The 15436-nt window shown below is 50.7% G+C and overlaps 1 protein-coding gene across 1 annotated transcript in view; it reads left to right on the top strand.

The window, feature by feature from the left end:
• The window catches only part of CLSTN3 (calsyntenin 3), a 24573-nt gene extending 9284 nt beyond the window's left edge, over positions 1–15289 (top strand). Inside the window, exons 6-18 of the mRNA XM_032773903.2 lie at positions 4078–4263; positions 4767–5036; positions 5456–5568; positions 5646–5808; positions 7318–7374; positions 8092–8249; positions 8413–8561; positions 9143–9369; positions 11049–11219; positions 11874–12019; positions 12101–12236; positions 13659–13876; positions 14570–15289. Coding sequence (XP_032629794.1) covers positions 4078–4263; positions 4767–5036; positions 5456–5568; positions 5646–5808; positions 7318–7374; positions 8092–8249; positions 8413–8561; positions 9143–9369; positions 11049–11219; positions 11874–12019; positions 12101–12236; positions 13659–13876; positions 14570–14743 — 2168 coding nt within the window. The 3' untranslated portion in view covers positions 14744–15289. The remainder of the gene's footprint in view (positions 1–4077; positions 4264–4766; positions 5037–5455; positions 5569–5645; positions 5809–7317; positions 7375–8091; positions 8250–8412; positions 8562–9142; positions 9370–11048; positions 11220–11873; positions 12020–12100; positions 12237–13658; positions 13877–14569) is intronic.
• The last annotated feature ends 147 nt before the right edge of the window (positions 15290–15436 follow it).

The raw sequence follows: 15436 nt of genomic DNA, 5'->3' as shown, positions 1-15436 counted from the left end.
CTTGGGGATTCAGAGTGTGGGGGGGAGGCTGCAGGTTGAGGCAAGGGGTTGGGGTGCAGGAGCAGGTGAGGGCTCTGGGGTGGGGTTCAGGGTGCAGGAGGGGGAGATTGTTGGGGGGGCTCAGGGCTAGGGCAGGGGGTTGGGGCACAGGCTTACCTCAGGTGGCTCCAAGTCAACAGCACAGCAGGGCTAAAGCAGGCTGCCTGCCTGGGCTCTGCAGCACCACTGGCTGGACTTTTAACGGCCTGATCTGGGTGCTGACCGGAGTCGAAAACTGAACACCTGGTCATCTGAGTGCTGACTAGGGTGCATGTGCCATCCCCACAGAGCAACTGAGCATGCTTCATCCAGCCCAGGGCTACAGGGGCATACCAGACTTTTCCTGTAATTGCTACTCCAGGGTAGGGTGGGGCTGGAACTGACAACAGGAAGCCTGTGTCACCTGTGGTCTCAGTCACTCCCACCCTGTACTTGGCACTAAGCAGCATGGAGGAGGAAGCCATCTGATTCAAATGCAGAAGGTACAAAAACTGGACCTGGGGTGTTGCTGGGGGAGTAGATTGGGACAAGGTGCCTGGGATGGGAAGGTGCAGAGGTTAGGACTGGAGGCCAGCAGGGAGTAGAGATAAGCAGAGACTGGGACTGGCTGCGCAATGAGACTAGGTCTGGAAGCCATGGGAGGGAAATTTGGAGCTGGGGGTGGGGAGAGAAAACTGAGATTGGATGAGGAGCTGCGGGAAGACTTGGATTGGCAGGGCAAGGAGACTGGGAGCAGGGGTAGGCTGGGACTGGGATGGGCAATCTGGAGGGGAGAGATTAGAATTTACTGAACAAGAAGCCTGAGACTGGGATCAGAAGCCTGAGGATTGGGGTTGATTAGGAGAGGAGAATGGGATGGGACAAGGAACCAGTAGAGACAGGATTGGGACTGGGACAAGCTGGAAGGGATGGAGCAGATGGGGCCAAGTTTTGGGGGAAACAGACTGAAGAGTCTGTGCCCACTACAGCACACTCTCCTCCATAGCCTAGAATGGAACCCAAGATCCCAGTCTCACCATTCCTCAGCTGTCAGCAAATATCTGTGAAACCCACTTGCAGAGTGTCCCACCCCACTCTAGCACTGGTCCACACAGAGGATAACAACCTACTATTGCTCTGTTACTTCGTTAGCCCAAGTGGCAAGGGCCTTTGTGTTGGATCTACCCTGCTGAGGACCCATGACGGTGTCAATATGATTCCACAAGATGGAATTTGTTTATTCAGTTTTCTTTTTTAAAAAACCCAGGAAATTACATACCAAAAAAAAAAAAAAAAAGATTCAAAGAACATTGTCTGAAAAGTCTCATTCAAAAGTTAGGAATTGACAGTATTAAGGGTGCTTTTGCAACATTAATTCAGTTGCCTTGTATATATGCATTAGAATAGTCTGGAATTGTGTGATCACATACATTTTTTTTTCCCTACAGAACCCTTGCCTCATTCAGAACACAGAATGGACCATGCTCTGAGATAAATCAGGGTTGTATAGGGAAGGGGGCTGTTGTCTGTAGGACCCTGGCCTCATTTGTTGCAGAAATTGGAAGGCATGTACTGAAGGAAGGAGGGAGTTGCAGGAAGAGAGAGGATGGTTAAGGCTGCCCTGGAGACTTGGATTCTATCCCTGCCTCTGCCACAGAATGCCTGTGTGATACTGGGTAATCACTTCATAGAATCATAGATTAGGGTTGGAAGAGACCTCAGGAGGTCATGTAGTCCAACCCCCGGCCCAAAGTAGGGCCAACACCAACTAAATCCTCCTAGCCAGGGCTTTGTCAAGCCTTAAAAACCCTGTAAAACCTCTAAGGATGAAGATTCCACCACCTCCCTAGGTAACCCATTCCAGTGCTTCATCCTCCTCCGAGTGAAATAGTGTTTCCTAATATCCAACCTAGACCTCCCCCACTGCAACTTGAGACCATTGCTTCTTGTTCTGTTATCTGCCACCACTGAGAACAGCCGCGCTCCATCCTCTTTGGAACCCCCTTTCAGATAGTTGAAGGCTGCTATCAAATCCCCCCTCACTCTTCTCTTCTGCAGATAAATAAGACCAGTTTCCTCAGACTCTTCTTATAAGTCATGTGCCCCAGCCCCCTAATAATTTTTATTGCCTTCCGCTGGACTCTGTCCAATGTGCCTCCATCCTTTCTGTAGTGGGGGGCCCAAAACTGGATGCAGTACTCCAGATGTAGCCTCACCAGTGCTGAATAGAGGGGAATAATCACGTCCCTCGATCTGCTGGCAACGCTTCTACTAATGCAGCCCAGTATGCCGTTAGCCTTCTTTGCAACAAGGGCACACTGTTGACTCATATCCAGTTTCTCATCCATTGTAATTCCCAGGTCCCTTTCTGCAGAACTGCCGCTTAGCCAATAGCAGTGCATATGATTCTTCTAACCTAAGTGCAGGTCTCTGCACTTGTCCTTGTTGAACCTTATCAGATTTCTTTTAGCCCAATCCTCCAATTTGTCTAGGTCACTGTGGACCCTATCCCTACTGTCCAGCATATCTATCTCTCCCCTCAGCTTAGTGTCATCTGTGAACTTACTGAGGATGCAATCCATCCCATCATCCAGATCATTAATGAAGATGTTGAACAAAACTGGGGTACTACGCTTGATACTAGCTGCCAACTACACACGGAGCCATTGATCACTACCTGTTGAGCCCAATATGTAGCCAGCTTTCTATCCATCTTATAGTCCGTTCATCCAATCCATACTTTTTTAACTTGCTGGCAATAATACCGTGGGAGACCATATCAAAAGCTTTGCTAAACAGACTTTTCACAGGTGGTCCTAATTGTGTTCCTTGTTTTCTGGGGTCTGACTTGAGACCCTAGATCTGATTTGAAGATGTGCTGAGTACTCACAGCTGTAACTAAAGTTAATGGGAACTGTGCTCTGAACATATAAATTTCTATATAATGCTAAGTACTCTGAAAAATAAGATTCTGGGTGTTTCAAATTGGGCACCCAAAATTAGTGCTCACTTTTGCCCTTTATCTCTCTGTGCCTCAGTCACCTAGCTCCCTTGCGGGGAGGGATAGCTCAGTGGTTTGAGCATTAGCCTGCTAAACCTAGAGTTGTGAGTTCAGTCCTTGAGGGGGCTACCTAAGGATCTGGGGCAAAAATCAGTACTTGGTCCTTGGTCCTGCTAGTGAAGGTAGGGGTTGGATTTGATGACCTTTCAAGGTCCCTTCCAGTTCTAGGAGATAGGTATATCTTCAATTATTATTAAAATGGGGATAATACCGCCCCCTTGTTTTAACAGGGGTGTTGTGAAAATAAATTCATTGTTGTTTGTGAAGTGTTCAGATACTGTAGTGATAAGAGTCATAGTAAAGTCCATGACAAAATTAATTCTGCCTTCAGAGCAGCGTTTGAATAGTGTGCAGTAAATGAAACCTGGAGGCAGATATTAAATTACAGGGAGCAAAGGAAGTATTGAATAGCTGCTTATTTAAAGAGCCCCTTCCATACTGTGCACTGAATGAAATGGGTCCTGTGGAGCAGTATGTGATCATGTCATTTAAGATTGTGCCATAATGCATGTGCACAAGGAGGCAGAATATCTGGCATATCCTAACTTGTGAGTGCTTGGCTTTGCAACCTTAATGTAGTTTTTATGTGTGTTTATTATGAATACTTGATTTAAGTGACCACTGATTTTGGGTGCCTCAATATGAGACAATTTGGGCCTTTCAGAAGTGCTGAGCATGCCTAGGTCCAGCTGAAGTTAGTAGGAGCTGGGGGGATTCAGCACCTCTGAAAATCGGGCTGAGAGATGTCAAAAATCCAAGGGTCTCTGTCATTACCAGGGCTATAAACACACAAAACCCACTCTCTAATCTCCTATGAAATCTCCCCCTGTGCTGACCTCAGTGGCTGGGTTAACTTTTCAACATGGAAAGGGCCAAAAACCTGTCATTTCAGAGAAAATCAATAGAGGTGGAAGGTCTGTGTCAGCTGCCCTGACCTGGAAAGGCCTCAGGGCAGGGCCCTAACTCTTCTTTCTCTCTCTCTCTCTCTCCTCCAATAGGCTGGAATAAGCGGATTGAGTACATGCCAGGTGCAGGTAGTCTGGCACTGTTTCCCAGCATCCACCTGGAGACATGCGATGAGCCACTGTGGAACATCCAAGCTACAGTGGAGCTGCAGACAAACCACGTGGCCAAGGGGTGTGACCGTGACAACTACTCGGAGAAATCGCTACGCAAACTCTGCGGTGTGCATTCCGCCTTCCCCAAGTGGAGCCAGGGAGTAGTGGGGGCAGGATGGAAGGGTCCCTCACCCCACTCCATGGGGAGCCAAAGGGATGCAGCCCTTACAACTCCTGCACCAATAGAGCCTGGGGGATACCTGGCCCACCCCTAGCACTGAGAGGGGTCATGGGACACTACCCACACACCAAGGGGAGGGGACCCCTTACACCTTCCTGCAGCCCCTGCCTTGCGGGGAGTCATGGACCCGTCCCTCAGCACTGAGGGGAGCCACTGGAACAATTCCTGCATCCTTTTCACCAAAGGAGCCATAGGCAGCTCCCCCAGTCCCTCTCCTGAAATCTCCCACTGTCCTGAGGGGAGCTGCCAGGAACCTCTCTGCATCCTCAGAGACCTGCTACACCTTTCCATCCCCATGTCACACTCCACCCAGCCCCTTCTGCTCCCCGTCCCTGTGAGTTGGTCTCTGCCTTGACATCTGTCTCTATCTTCGTCCTTCCTTCGGTAGGTGCTGCCTCAGGTGAGGTTGATCTGCTGCCTGTGCCCAGCCCCCTTGCCAACTGGACGGCATGGCTCTCAGTGCATTACAGCCAGGACAGCAGCCTCATCTACTGGTTCAATGGCAGCCAGGTGGCCCAGGTGCCTGTGGGCAGTGGGGTGGGTGCTCACGAGGGGCTCAGTGACCACTTCACCCTGTCGCTGTGGATGAAACATGCTGTGGTGCCTGGAAAGGGCAAGAAGGATGAGGAGACCGTGATCTGCAGTACGGTGCAGAGTGGTGAGACACCCTGGAGACAGACCCTCTTCTTGTGAGACTGATATTCCCCATCATGAACCCATCAGAATAGACTCTCCTTCCAAATAGGAATCTCTTCCTAGCTCCAGACTAGAATGGACCATTCCATCCTGGTAGGATTCTCCCCCTGCCCACTTCCTCAGCTGGGCGAGGGTCCACTGTAAGTTCTGGGAGCAGCCACCCCCAGGAGAGATACCCTGACCATACTGCAAGGGAGAGGGGTGTGGAATGGTTTCTTCTGCACTACTCTGAGTGTAAGGCTCATGTCCTGTGTGATGAGTGAGTAGGATCTCAGCCCCATTGCTCAGGCTAACCCAGCTCTCTAAGGGTCCCAGGATAGTGCTTTGTGGAACTTTCTTTGATCTGTCATCTCCCTCTATGCCCCCTCTCCCTCTCTGCAGAGGATGGCTACTCTCACTACTCCCTGGCTGTGCATGGCTGCCGAATTTCTTTCCTATATTGGCCTTTGCTGGAGAGTGCGAGACCTGTCAAATTTCTGTGGAAGCTGGAGCAGGTGAGGAAGGATCTGGCTTTCTGTCTCTCTCTTTCTCCCTTCCTCCGCTTGCTGATCTCTCCTTCTGCCTGTCACAGGTCTGTGATGATGAATGGCACCATTATGCCCTCAACCTGGAGTTCCCCACCGTCACACTCTATGTGGATGGTGTGTCCTATGACCCCGCGCTCATTCATGACAATGGCCTCATCCATCCCCCAAGGCGGGAACTTTCCCTCATGATTGGAGCCTGCTGGGCTGGTGAGTGCCCCCCCACCCTCCCCTCCAATACTGCCCTGATGAAGGGGTGGACTGGAGAGGAGGCAGAAGGATCCAGAAGATGTTTTACCTAATGCCAAGCAGTGGCCAATGGAATGAGAGCACTATGGCCAGCTCAAGTGGCATTCTCAGCACCAAAACCAGTGTGGTGCCCCCCAATGTACCAACCCAACAGTGTCTTGGTGCAACTCAGTGGGCAATGGCAGTACGGGCCGCATCCCTGTGCATAGGCACCGACTCCGTGGGTGCTCCGGGGCTGGAGCACCCATGGGGAAAAATTGGTGGGTGCTCTGCACCCACCGGTAGCTCCCCATCCCAGGTCATCTCTGCCTCCACTATGCCTCCGCCTCCTCCCCTGAGCACGCCGGGCTCCACTTCTCCCCCTAGCTCCCAGCACTTGTGCCACGAAACAGCTATTTCGCACAGCAAGTACTGGGAGGAGAGGGAACGCAGTGTGCTCGGGGGAAGAGGCGGGGCTGGGGTGGGGATTTGAGGAAGGGATCCAATGGGGCAGGGACGGGGTGGAGTTGGGGCAGGGTGGAGTTGGAGCGGGGGTGGGTGGGGGTGCAAGGTCCCACCGGCACTAGGGAAAGTTGGTGCCTATGTCCCCGTGGATAACTGCACCTGCAAATGGCTCCCCTCTAGGGTCAGAGAGGAGTTCAGTCTCTGTAGTCATTCAGTTCTTGGCCTCTGCTAAGGCTTCCAACAAGGAAGCCACTCAGTGCCAAGAGTGATGCTGGTTTCACTGATGAGGGTTCCTATATCATTAGGAATTGAACTGAGATATCTCAGCTCATTCCAAATGGGAGGCAGTGTGGGAGGGCTGTGAATGGTGTGAGATTGGAAAAGACTCTAGGCCACTACAGACTTGGGGCCAGATTGGAGCCAAACGCCCTGGAGATGAAAGGCTCCTTTCCCCAGTTTCCTGTTTCCCTGCAAGGTATATTCTAGTCCCTCTGCTCAAAACCCTCAGGACTACAGCCAATTAAATGTAGCTGCTGTCTATCATCTCCACAGCAGAAGCTCCCAGTAGGACTGAGCCCCTCTTGCAGTCATGCCTCCTCTTGGTCAGAGATCCTATTATAGCACAGCACCCTCTTGCCATGTGTAAGCCACAAAAATTGTTCAGCTGCCCTGTGCGTTCCCCCTGGAATTATCTAGCTTTCAAACAGAAAAGCTAAGTGGCCCGCGAGAACTGGCTAAGATCAATAAGAAACATTAATGCATTAAGTTCATAAAGTCAGTATTGTTGAGAGGCAGAAAAAATCTCATACATTCACCTCCGCATCTGTCAGCCATCTGACTGTCCCCTCGCTGCTCTGCAATGTGAGGCTTTTGCGATTGAAGGACATAGTGCTGAGCAGTGTGCGCCAGCCAGGTGTCTCTCTCCTCCTTGGCTGACACAGCTTTCTCGCCTTTTCTGGACCTTATAACTCACCTGCTCCCAAAGGCTGATGCTTTGTCAATGATCTGAATGTTTTCTGCTTGCAGAGGAAAAAAACAGAGAGAAAATCCGAGGGAATGAGAACTCCACAGATCCTACACAAGGTATGGACTGGGAATGAGGAGGATTGCCCCCTTCTCCACCATGCATGACTTTCATCTCCTTCTCGCATGGCGTTTGTTCCATACAGCTGCCTCCCCAACCCCATCTTGTCTGGGAGGAAAACTCTTGTTGTTTGGCAGCATATTGAACTCTGTGGAGCATGAGAGAACTGGTGCAGGGATCAGTGGAGCCTATTTTGGGGAGACTCAAATATGTTTATCCTGTGGGAGATGGGTAAAATAATCCCCACTCCCGATCACTGAAGCTGGTCACCGAGGACAGTGGGGGAAACAAAGAGCAGGGGACACAGAAAATGCAACCTCACCCTAAATTATCTAGTGGCAATTTGACCTTCTTTATGCCCTCATGGGAACCACAGTGAGCAAAACAAGACTGGGTGGGGGAAACCATGTCTGTCAAGGGCTGTGTTTTGGCAGCAGTTCTCTCACTGTCTCCATCCTTATCTGCCTTAGTCTCTTTCCTTCTATCTGGGGTTCCCAGACTTTTTCCTCACCCTTTCCTTAACCCCTCCTTCTTGTTGTCTTTGTCTTTCCCCATGCTACACTCACCTTTGTCTCTTTCTACCTCCCCCATTCCTGTCTACCTTTCACTCTCACTTTCCTTCTCTTCATCTCTGTTGCCTCTCTCTCTCTTGCACCCCCCCTACCCCCACTGTCTCTGTCTCTCACATCCTCCTCCTCCTCCCGTGTTCCCCTTAGGAGACCCTCGTCTGATTCACCACTACTTCCACGGTTACCTGGCTGGCTTCACCGTGCGCCCCGGCAGCCTGGAGAGCCGGGAGGTGATTGAGTGCCTCTACGCCTGCCGTGAGGGGCTTGACTACAGTGACTTTGACAGCCTTGGCAAAGGGATGAAGGTATGCCCCCTCCCCAGCTTGCATGAACCTCCACCACTCTCCCCTTCATCCGTCTCCTGCCACACCCCAGGAATCTCCCTGTACTCCTCTTCTGCATCTCTTAGTCCAGAATCAAAGCATCCACCTGGGATTCTTCAGTCCATTCTTTCCTTTTTCCCCACAGGTTCATGTTAATCCCTCCCAGTCTCTGCTCACACTGGAGGGTGATGATGTGGAAACCTTCAACCACGCAATCCAGCATGTAATTTACATGAACTCACTGCGCTTTGCCACACCTGGAGTCCGGCCACTCAAGCTCACCACCACTGTCAAGTGAGTGCAGGAACTTGAGGTGGAACCTCTCCCCCAGGCAAATTGGAGGGAATCTGTTGGAGTGATATCTTACAATGTATCCCTTTGTAGCTCATGGCAAGTAGCACCTCACGCTGAGCTCACCAATCAGACAGGACTCTATTGTTAAAATTCTCTGCCCTTTGTTGCCTTTTAATTTGGGGTTGATAATTTCAAAATGTACAAGAATAAACCTAAAAAAAATAGCAATGTTTGTGAACACTTGTTGCGGTATGTTTTGGGAGTATAAATATAATATGGATACAGAGCCATCACCAGTGGCACTTGTGCGCTGGCATCTGGTCGGACACCCCATTTGCTCGTGTTGGGTTGGAGCTTGTGGTGATGATGACATCACAGTGCCATCTCTAAATACAATGGTGCAATTCCCAGAATACCACTCTGCAGAGCACAGGAGGTTGAGGGGAAGCACTTAGAAGCTGGCAGTCACAAGATGATCCACCCCTCGCCAACAGTACTGGAAAGGCGAGTTACCCCCTCCAAGATGAGGCTGGCAGAAGTCGGTGTATAGGTACTAACGCTCTGTCCCCTTCCTCTGTCAGATGCTTCAGTGAAGAATCATGTGTCTCAATCCCTGATGTGGAAGGCTACGTGGTGGTGCTGCAACCTGATGCCCCCCAGATTCTGCTGAGTGGTAATGCTCACTTTGCTCATCCTGCATCAGATTTTGAGAACCCTGATGGGGTCCCCCTGTTCCCTGACCTCCAGGTCACCTGCTCCATCTCTCACCAGGTGAAGGCCAAGAAGGATGAGAGCTGGCATGGCACGGGTGAGTGGGGTGCATGGAAAAGGGGCTTACTCACAAACAGGAAGTGTTGTTATGTAGAAATTGGAAATGATGTCACTAGAACAGAAAATGACATCTCTTAGTTACAGGAAGTGGTGTCACTACCAACACAGAAACAGAAAATAATTTTGCTTAGCAATGGGAAACAGTATCACTGGAAAGACTTAAAATGGGAAGTGACGTGCTTAGAAATAGGATGTGGTGTCACTCGAAACAGTTCTCTGTATTCCCAGAACCATGTCTCTTTCTTTTCTTTCCGTGTTCCCCCCTCTACTCCACCCAGTTTCCTGCTTACATACTCACTCGGTGTTCCTCTCCCAGTCTCCTATCCCCATCTGTTTCTACACTTTACCTTCCTTTCCCTTTCCAGAATCCATCACCTTACATTTTAACTCTGCCACCCCCTATTTCCCTGAGATCTCCTCAGTCTCCTTCCTGCTCTTCACATGTCCACGTCACTCTTAATCTCCTCTACCACCACACATTCCCCTGAATCTCCCTCATCTCCTTCACCACATCATGTTATCTTGCTTCTCAGCCTCTTCCTGCATCCCCTTCAGGTTCCCTTCCTGCACCCCCCAGTCTCCTACCACACTCCTTCAGCCTCCCTCCTGCTGCCCACATTTCCTACATTGCTCTTAGCTTCCTGTCCAACCTCCCTAGAGCTACAGTCATCTTCCCTGAGGGCAGCCTGGCTTCAGTTCCATTTAAAAGAATGAGGATTAGTTGACACTTCACTGAGGCTACGTCTACACTACAGGATAAATTCGAATTATCTTAAACCGATTTTATAAAACAGATATTATAAAGTCGATTGTGCGCGTCCACACTAGGCACATTAATTTGGTGGTGTGCGTCCATGGTCCGAGGCTAGCATCGATTTCTGGAGCAGTGCACTGTGGGTAGCTACTGTAAAATAATGAGGAAAATAATGTCGATTTCCGTCCACACTAACACTATTCAGATATAGTAATATCAATTTTAGCATTACTCCTCTCGTTTTGTAGGAGTACAGAAATCGATTTAAAGAGCCCTTTAAATCGATATAAAGAGCAGTGTAGTGTGGACGGGTCCAGCGTTAAATCGATTTAACGCTGTTAAAATCGGTTTAACAGCGTAGTGTAGACCAGGCCTAAGGCAGCCTCATTTCCCCATGCAATTATGGCTGACTTGACTGAGAATAGTTTGGCTTTAGCCCCGTTGAAAGTAATGAGAGATGGTGGCCATTTTGAATAGGGGAATATTTAAAAGAGTTATGCCAGCATTTGTAAGATCATCATGTGGAATCTTTTTTTTAAAGTCTCATGTGTCTGAGCTGGTAACACTGCAGTATCAACAGAACCAGGCAAGACGTGCTGTCACTAAAAATCCCCAAAGTGGTTCATTGTTAGAACATTAAGTGATGTTTTAGCAAACAGAAGCAATGTCATTAGAAGCAGGAAGTGGCAACCCCGCCAGCAAATAACATGACAGACAGGAAGATATCACTCACAGTGAGAACTGCCAACAGCAAGTGACGTCATTGCCATGATGGCATAGTGCAGCACAGATGTGTTGTGGACAAGGTCTCCTATTAACTGAGTATCATGAACTGTGTCCATTTTGAGCACGGGTTTTGCTTTTTTTTTTTCCATCTCTTGACCCATCTCTACACCTCTTAGTGACAGACACACGAATGTCAGACGAGATTGTCCACAACCTGGATGGCTGCGAGATCTCCCTGGTGGGAGATGACCTGGACCCGGAGAGAGAATACCTGATCCTGGATGGAGCATCCCTGCAGCAGCGGGGCCTGGAGCTCATCAACACCTCTGCCTACTTCACCATCACAGGTAGACTCTTCCCCGGACAGGACTTCCTGGTTCCTGTCTCCTCCACTTCCTGTCAGTCAAAGTCAGGAGAACTGGAGATGGAGAAGCCTCATCACACTGACTGAGACCAGGGGAGGATTGGTCCTGTCCATCCATTCTCTGGACTCTTGGTTCTTAGTGTCCTGAGTGATGGGGTCTAGGTCTGGAAAGGGAGGCATTACCTCAGGGTCACAGTGCTGGAGTATGGGATCTGAGTTCTTTTCCTTTGATTCAGTTGCACTCTGTTCCCCCCCTGCCCTCCATGGTCTGCACTTCTCCATTCCAGAAATGTTTTCCCTGCTGCCTCTGGGTGACCATGGATCCCACTGGTTGTGTGTAAGTGCAATTCCTAGGGTGGGGTTGGAACCTGACACATGACTGCATGCTGGACCCTTCCTTACCTTCCCTGGGCATTGACAGCCACTAGCGATTTCCTGGACCCTTTGAGGCTGCAGACACCTCAAGGGAGCCACACCTCGTTCTGCTCCCTTTTAGGTATGAGCCTGGTTTGTCCTTCCCGCACAGCTTTGCTTTAGACTCAACAGTGTTATGTCAGGTGGACCTTTGATCATTTCAAAATGGGAGCTCCCTTATCCCACACCTGAATGTGTCTCTCTCTCTCTCCCCCGGCCCCAGGCGTGGAGAGCATTGCGGTTTATGAGGAGATCCTCCACCAGGTCTCATACCGCATCCGCCATGGTGCTGCCCTCTATGAGAGGAAATTCCGCCTTTCTTGCACTGAGATGAATGGACGCTACTCCAGCAATGAATTTACTGTTGAGGTACAGGGCCATCAACGACTGTGTATGTGTGAAGGCCAGGTCTTATTAAATGCAGAGACTGAATCTCTTCCTCTTCCACAGGTGAACGTCCTCCACAATATGAACCAGGCTGCTCATCCTAACCACATCCTCAGCTCCCAGCAATTCATGTACCGAGGTCACCACCTACCACCAGAACTATCTGGGCACAGCCTGGCCAACATCCATCGCAACTCCAGTATGCAATCCTGATGATTTGGTGAAAGCCTACACACACAATTTTCCCAGGGGCATATTTGTGCAGAAACCGACAGTGATTCCCTGTTGGGATTTCAGGACTGACCCCAGTAGCAGGCGGCAGTACGCTGCAAGAGTGGTGTAATTGACTAAGCAGGGGGGGCTCTCCCCCAGAGTCAGGGCTGGCTCTGATGTGGTGCTAGGGAAGAGGTGTGATTCAGATGAAATGTAAATCTGAAGCAACATCTCCTCCTGGTCACTGCAGATCTCCTCTCACAATAATCTGACTCAGGGAAATAAACCCTGGGCTCCTGGCAAAACGCAATACTGGGTGATTTCTGTCTCCCTATATTCCTCCCTTCTTTTAATCACCTAAAAGATTCTTTGTGGCTTTCTGTCATATACTGTAATTCATCAACTACCAGAACTCAGCCCAGAGGTGGCTGCATTTTAATGCTTGGTGCAGTGGTTCACTCTGTCAGTATTAGGTTGATATACGTGCTTTGAGATCCTCCTTTAGAAAGGGCTAAGAAGAGTGGAGTCATGGGCTGGCACTGCTTCATTTTACATTTTTCATAGAAACTCTGCACAGGGCTGATTAATGCAATTCCAGAGATGCCTCAGCAGCAGGAGATAAATTTTAAAGAGCAGAGTCCGGTCTGAAGCTGATCTAAGAGGAGAACTGGGATTAGAAAGCAATGAACAAGAGAGATACAGGGAAGCAGCTCCAGAGAGGGGGCTGCTGCAAAGGAAGTGGTGGCTCTTGCTGCCAGAGGTGATGGAGAAGAGCATGGAAGGGGCAGAGCAGTGGCTGAATTCATTGGTTCGCTCTGCTGCTTTGTGCCACTTTGCCAGCACAAAGCAGCCATACAGCCAACTTACCTGGCCCCTGGAGGAGTGTGTGTGTGTGGTTCCTGGCTTCTAGAGGTCTGCTGCTTGCAGGATGGGGGGTGGCTGATGTAAGACTGCTCCAATTTGCACAAGGAAGCAAACCACTACAGGCATGACCTGAGGCAGCTTAGTGCCACCTTTGCCCCTCCCTTCCTCTTCTAAACTCACAGCAGTGCAGCCAGCCTAGAGAAGCTGCCCCTAAGTGTGTGATACTGACTGGAGCTACTCCATGGAGGGTCCAGCCAGGATCTCAGCAAAGGAGGCAGCTGGGGCTGGAACACTCAGGAAGTCTTGGGCAGGGGTGGTGATGGTGAAGTACTGAGTGTTTATGAAGGCAGCGAGCATGGGACATGCTTGGCATGTGGGCTGCAGCAGCCACGAAGCTGGGCCTGTGGCAAGATGAGGAACAGAGGCAGATCCTTGCATCTGGGGCTGCCATAGAGCAATACCCAAGTATCCCTGGCCCTTCACAGGTTAAAGGTGAGACAGTCTGGGTCAGATGTTTGTAACCTCCTTATCCCTCCCCCTCCAGTGGTCCCCAGCGCAGCCACCACCATCATCGTGGTGTGTGTGGGCTTCTTGGCACTCATGGTCATCCTGGGCATCCTGCGCATCCACTCCCTGCACCGCCGGGGGGCTGGGCACAAGGCCCCAGGGGCTGCCGGGGGAGACCATGCAGGAGCCAGCAGCAAGGAGAGCGACATGTTCTGGGATGACTCAGCCCTCACCATTATCGTCAACCCCATGGAGGTGAGATGAGAAGAGGAAGGTGGGGTTGGTTTCTGGGTGGCAACTGATGCTCTAAGCCAGGGGTGCGCTAACTTTTTGGCCCAAGGGCTACATCTGGGTATGGAAATCGTATGGTGGGCTATGAATGCTGACAAAATTGGGGGTTGCGGTGCAGGAGGGGGTGAGGGCTCCTGCTGGGGGTGCAGGCTCTGGGTGGAGCTGAGGGGTTGGGGGTGCATGAAGGTGGGACCAAGGGGTTCTGATGGCAGGAGAGGTATCAGGGCTGAGGCAGGGGGTTGGGTCACAGGAGGGGGCAGGGGTGCAGGCTCCAGGTGACACTTACCTCAAGAAGTTCCCAGAACCAGCAGCATGTCCCCACTCCAGCTCCTACACAGAGGCATGGCCAGGCAGTTTTGCGCGCTGCCCCATCCACAGGTGCTGCCCCTGCAGCTCCCATTGGCTGCGGTTCCCGGAGGCACTTGGGGTGGGGGCAGCATATGGAGGCCCCTAGCTGCCCTTACATGTAAGAGCCAGAGGGGGACATGCCACTGCTTCCAGGAGCAGTGTGGAGCAGGGCAAGCCCTGGACCCTGATCCCTGGCAGGAGCTTGAGGACCAAATTAAAATGTCTGGAGGGCCAGATGCAGCCCCCGGGCCTTAGTTTGCCCACCCCGGCTCTAAACCCTCCACTTACCCCCATGTCCCTTTTCCCCAGTCATACCAAAGCTGCCAGGAGAGGACAGCAGAGAGTGGGGAGACCAGAGCTGTAGAGGAAGTGGAGGAGGAGAATGATGACAGCAGTGACTCAGAGACACCGGACAGCCCAGGCAGCGATGATGGAGATGACCAGCGCATCGTGGGCAAAAAAGATGGCCCCTGCTGCTACTAGGAGCCCTGTGCTGTGGGAGGAGGGAAGCAAGGAATGTTACCCAGATAGATTCCCCAGCCTGAGGGGGTCACTGCCCTTTTCCCCTTTTTCTCTCTCCTTGTGTATACAAATACACTCTCTCCCCCCCCTTTAATTTCTCTTGCCTGTTTCCTCTTTCTCTGCTATTTTCACTAGGGGAGTAGTGCCTAGGGGGAGGGTACTTTCTACTCTTAACCCCTCTCTTCTTCCCCATGGCACTCCAGGAGCACAGGATGGGCCATGGGCTCGTTCCCCATATTCCCTAACATTAGATTCCACCTCTTGAGGATGGGATAGTATAGGGACCCATCTGAAGGGAGTGGCGCGCTTAGGAGCAGCAGGGAAGAAGGAAACACTCATCAGCAAGCGGGTTCAGCTGCAGGCCCCCACATATTATATACATATTGTATATTTTTTCAATGTTGTCATTTGAGGTTTATTCTTGTCTGATGAAAAAAAAACAACCTTGCAGCTTGTGTTGCTTTGTAAAATTGTCAATAACCCTAAATGAGTGAAGGAAGGAGGGAACGAGGTGGATTTTAAAATAAAAGGATTAAAAAAAAAAAAAAACAGACTCAAAGCCTCTGGGATTCTTCATTCTGAGGGGCAGGGGCTGGAATGGGTGCTTGAAGGGCAGCACTTAGCCCTGTAAGTCCTCTTGACTGGCAAAATGGC

The sequence above is a fragment of the Chelonoidis abingdonii genome, chromosome 1 (genome assembly GCF_003597395.2).
Source record: "Chelonoidis abingdonii isolate Lonesome George chromosome 1, CheloAbing_2.0, whole genome shotgun sequence".
Lineage (NCBI taxonomy): Eukaryota > Metazoa > Chordata > Testudines > Testudinidae > Chelonoidis > Chelonoidis abingdonii.
The sequence above is the reverse complement of the archived record's forward strand: the minus strand, read 5'-3'. Positions and strand labels throughout refer to the sequence as shown.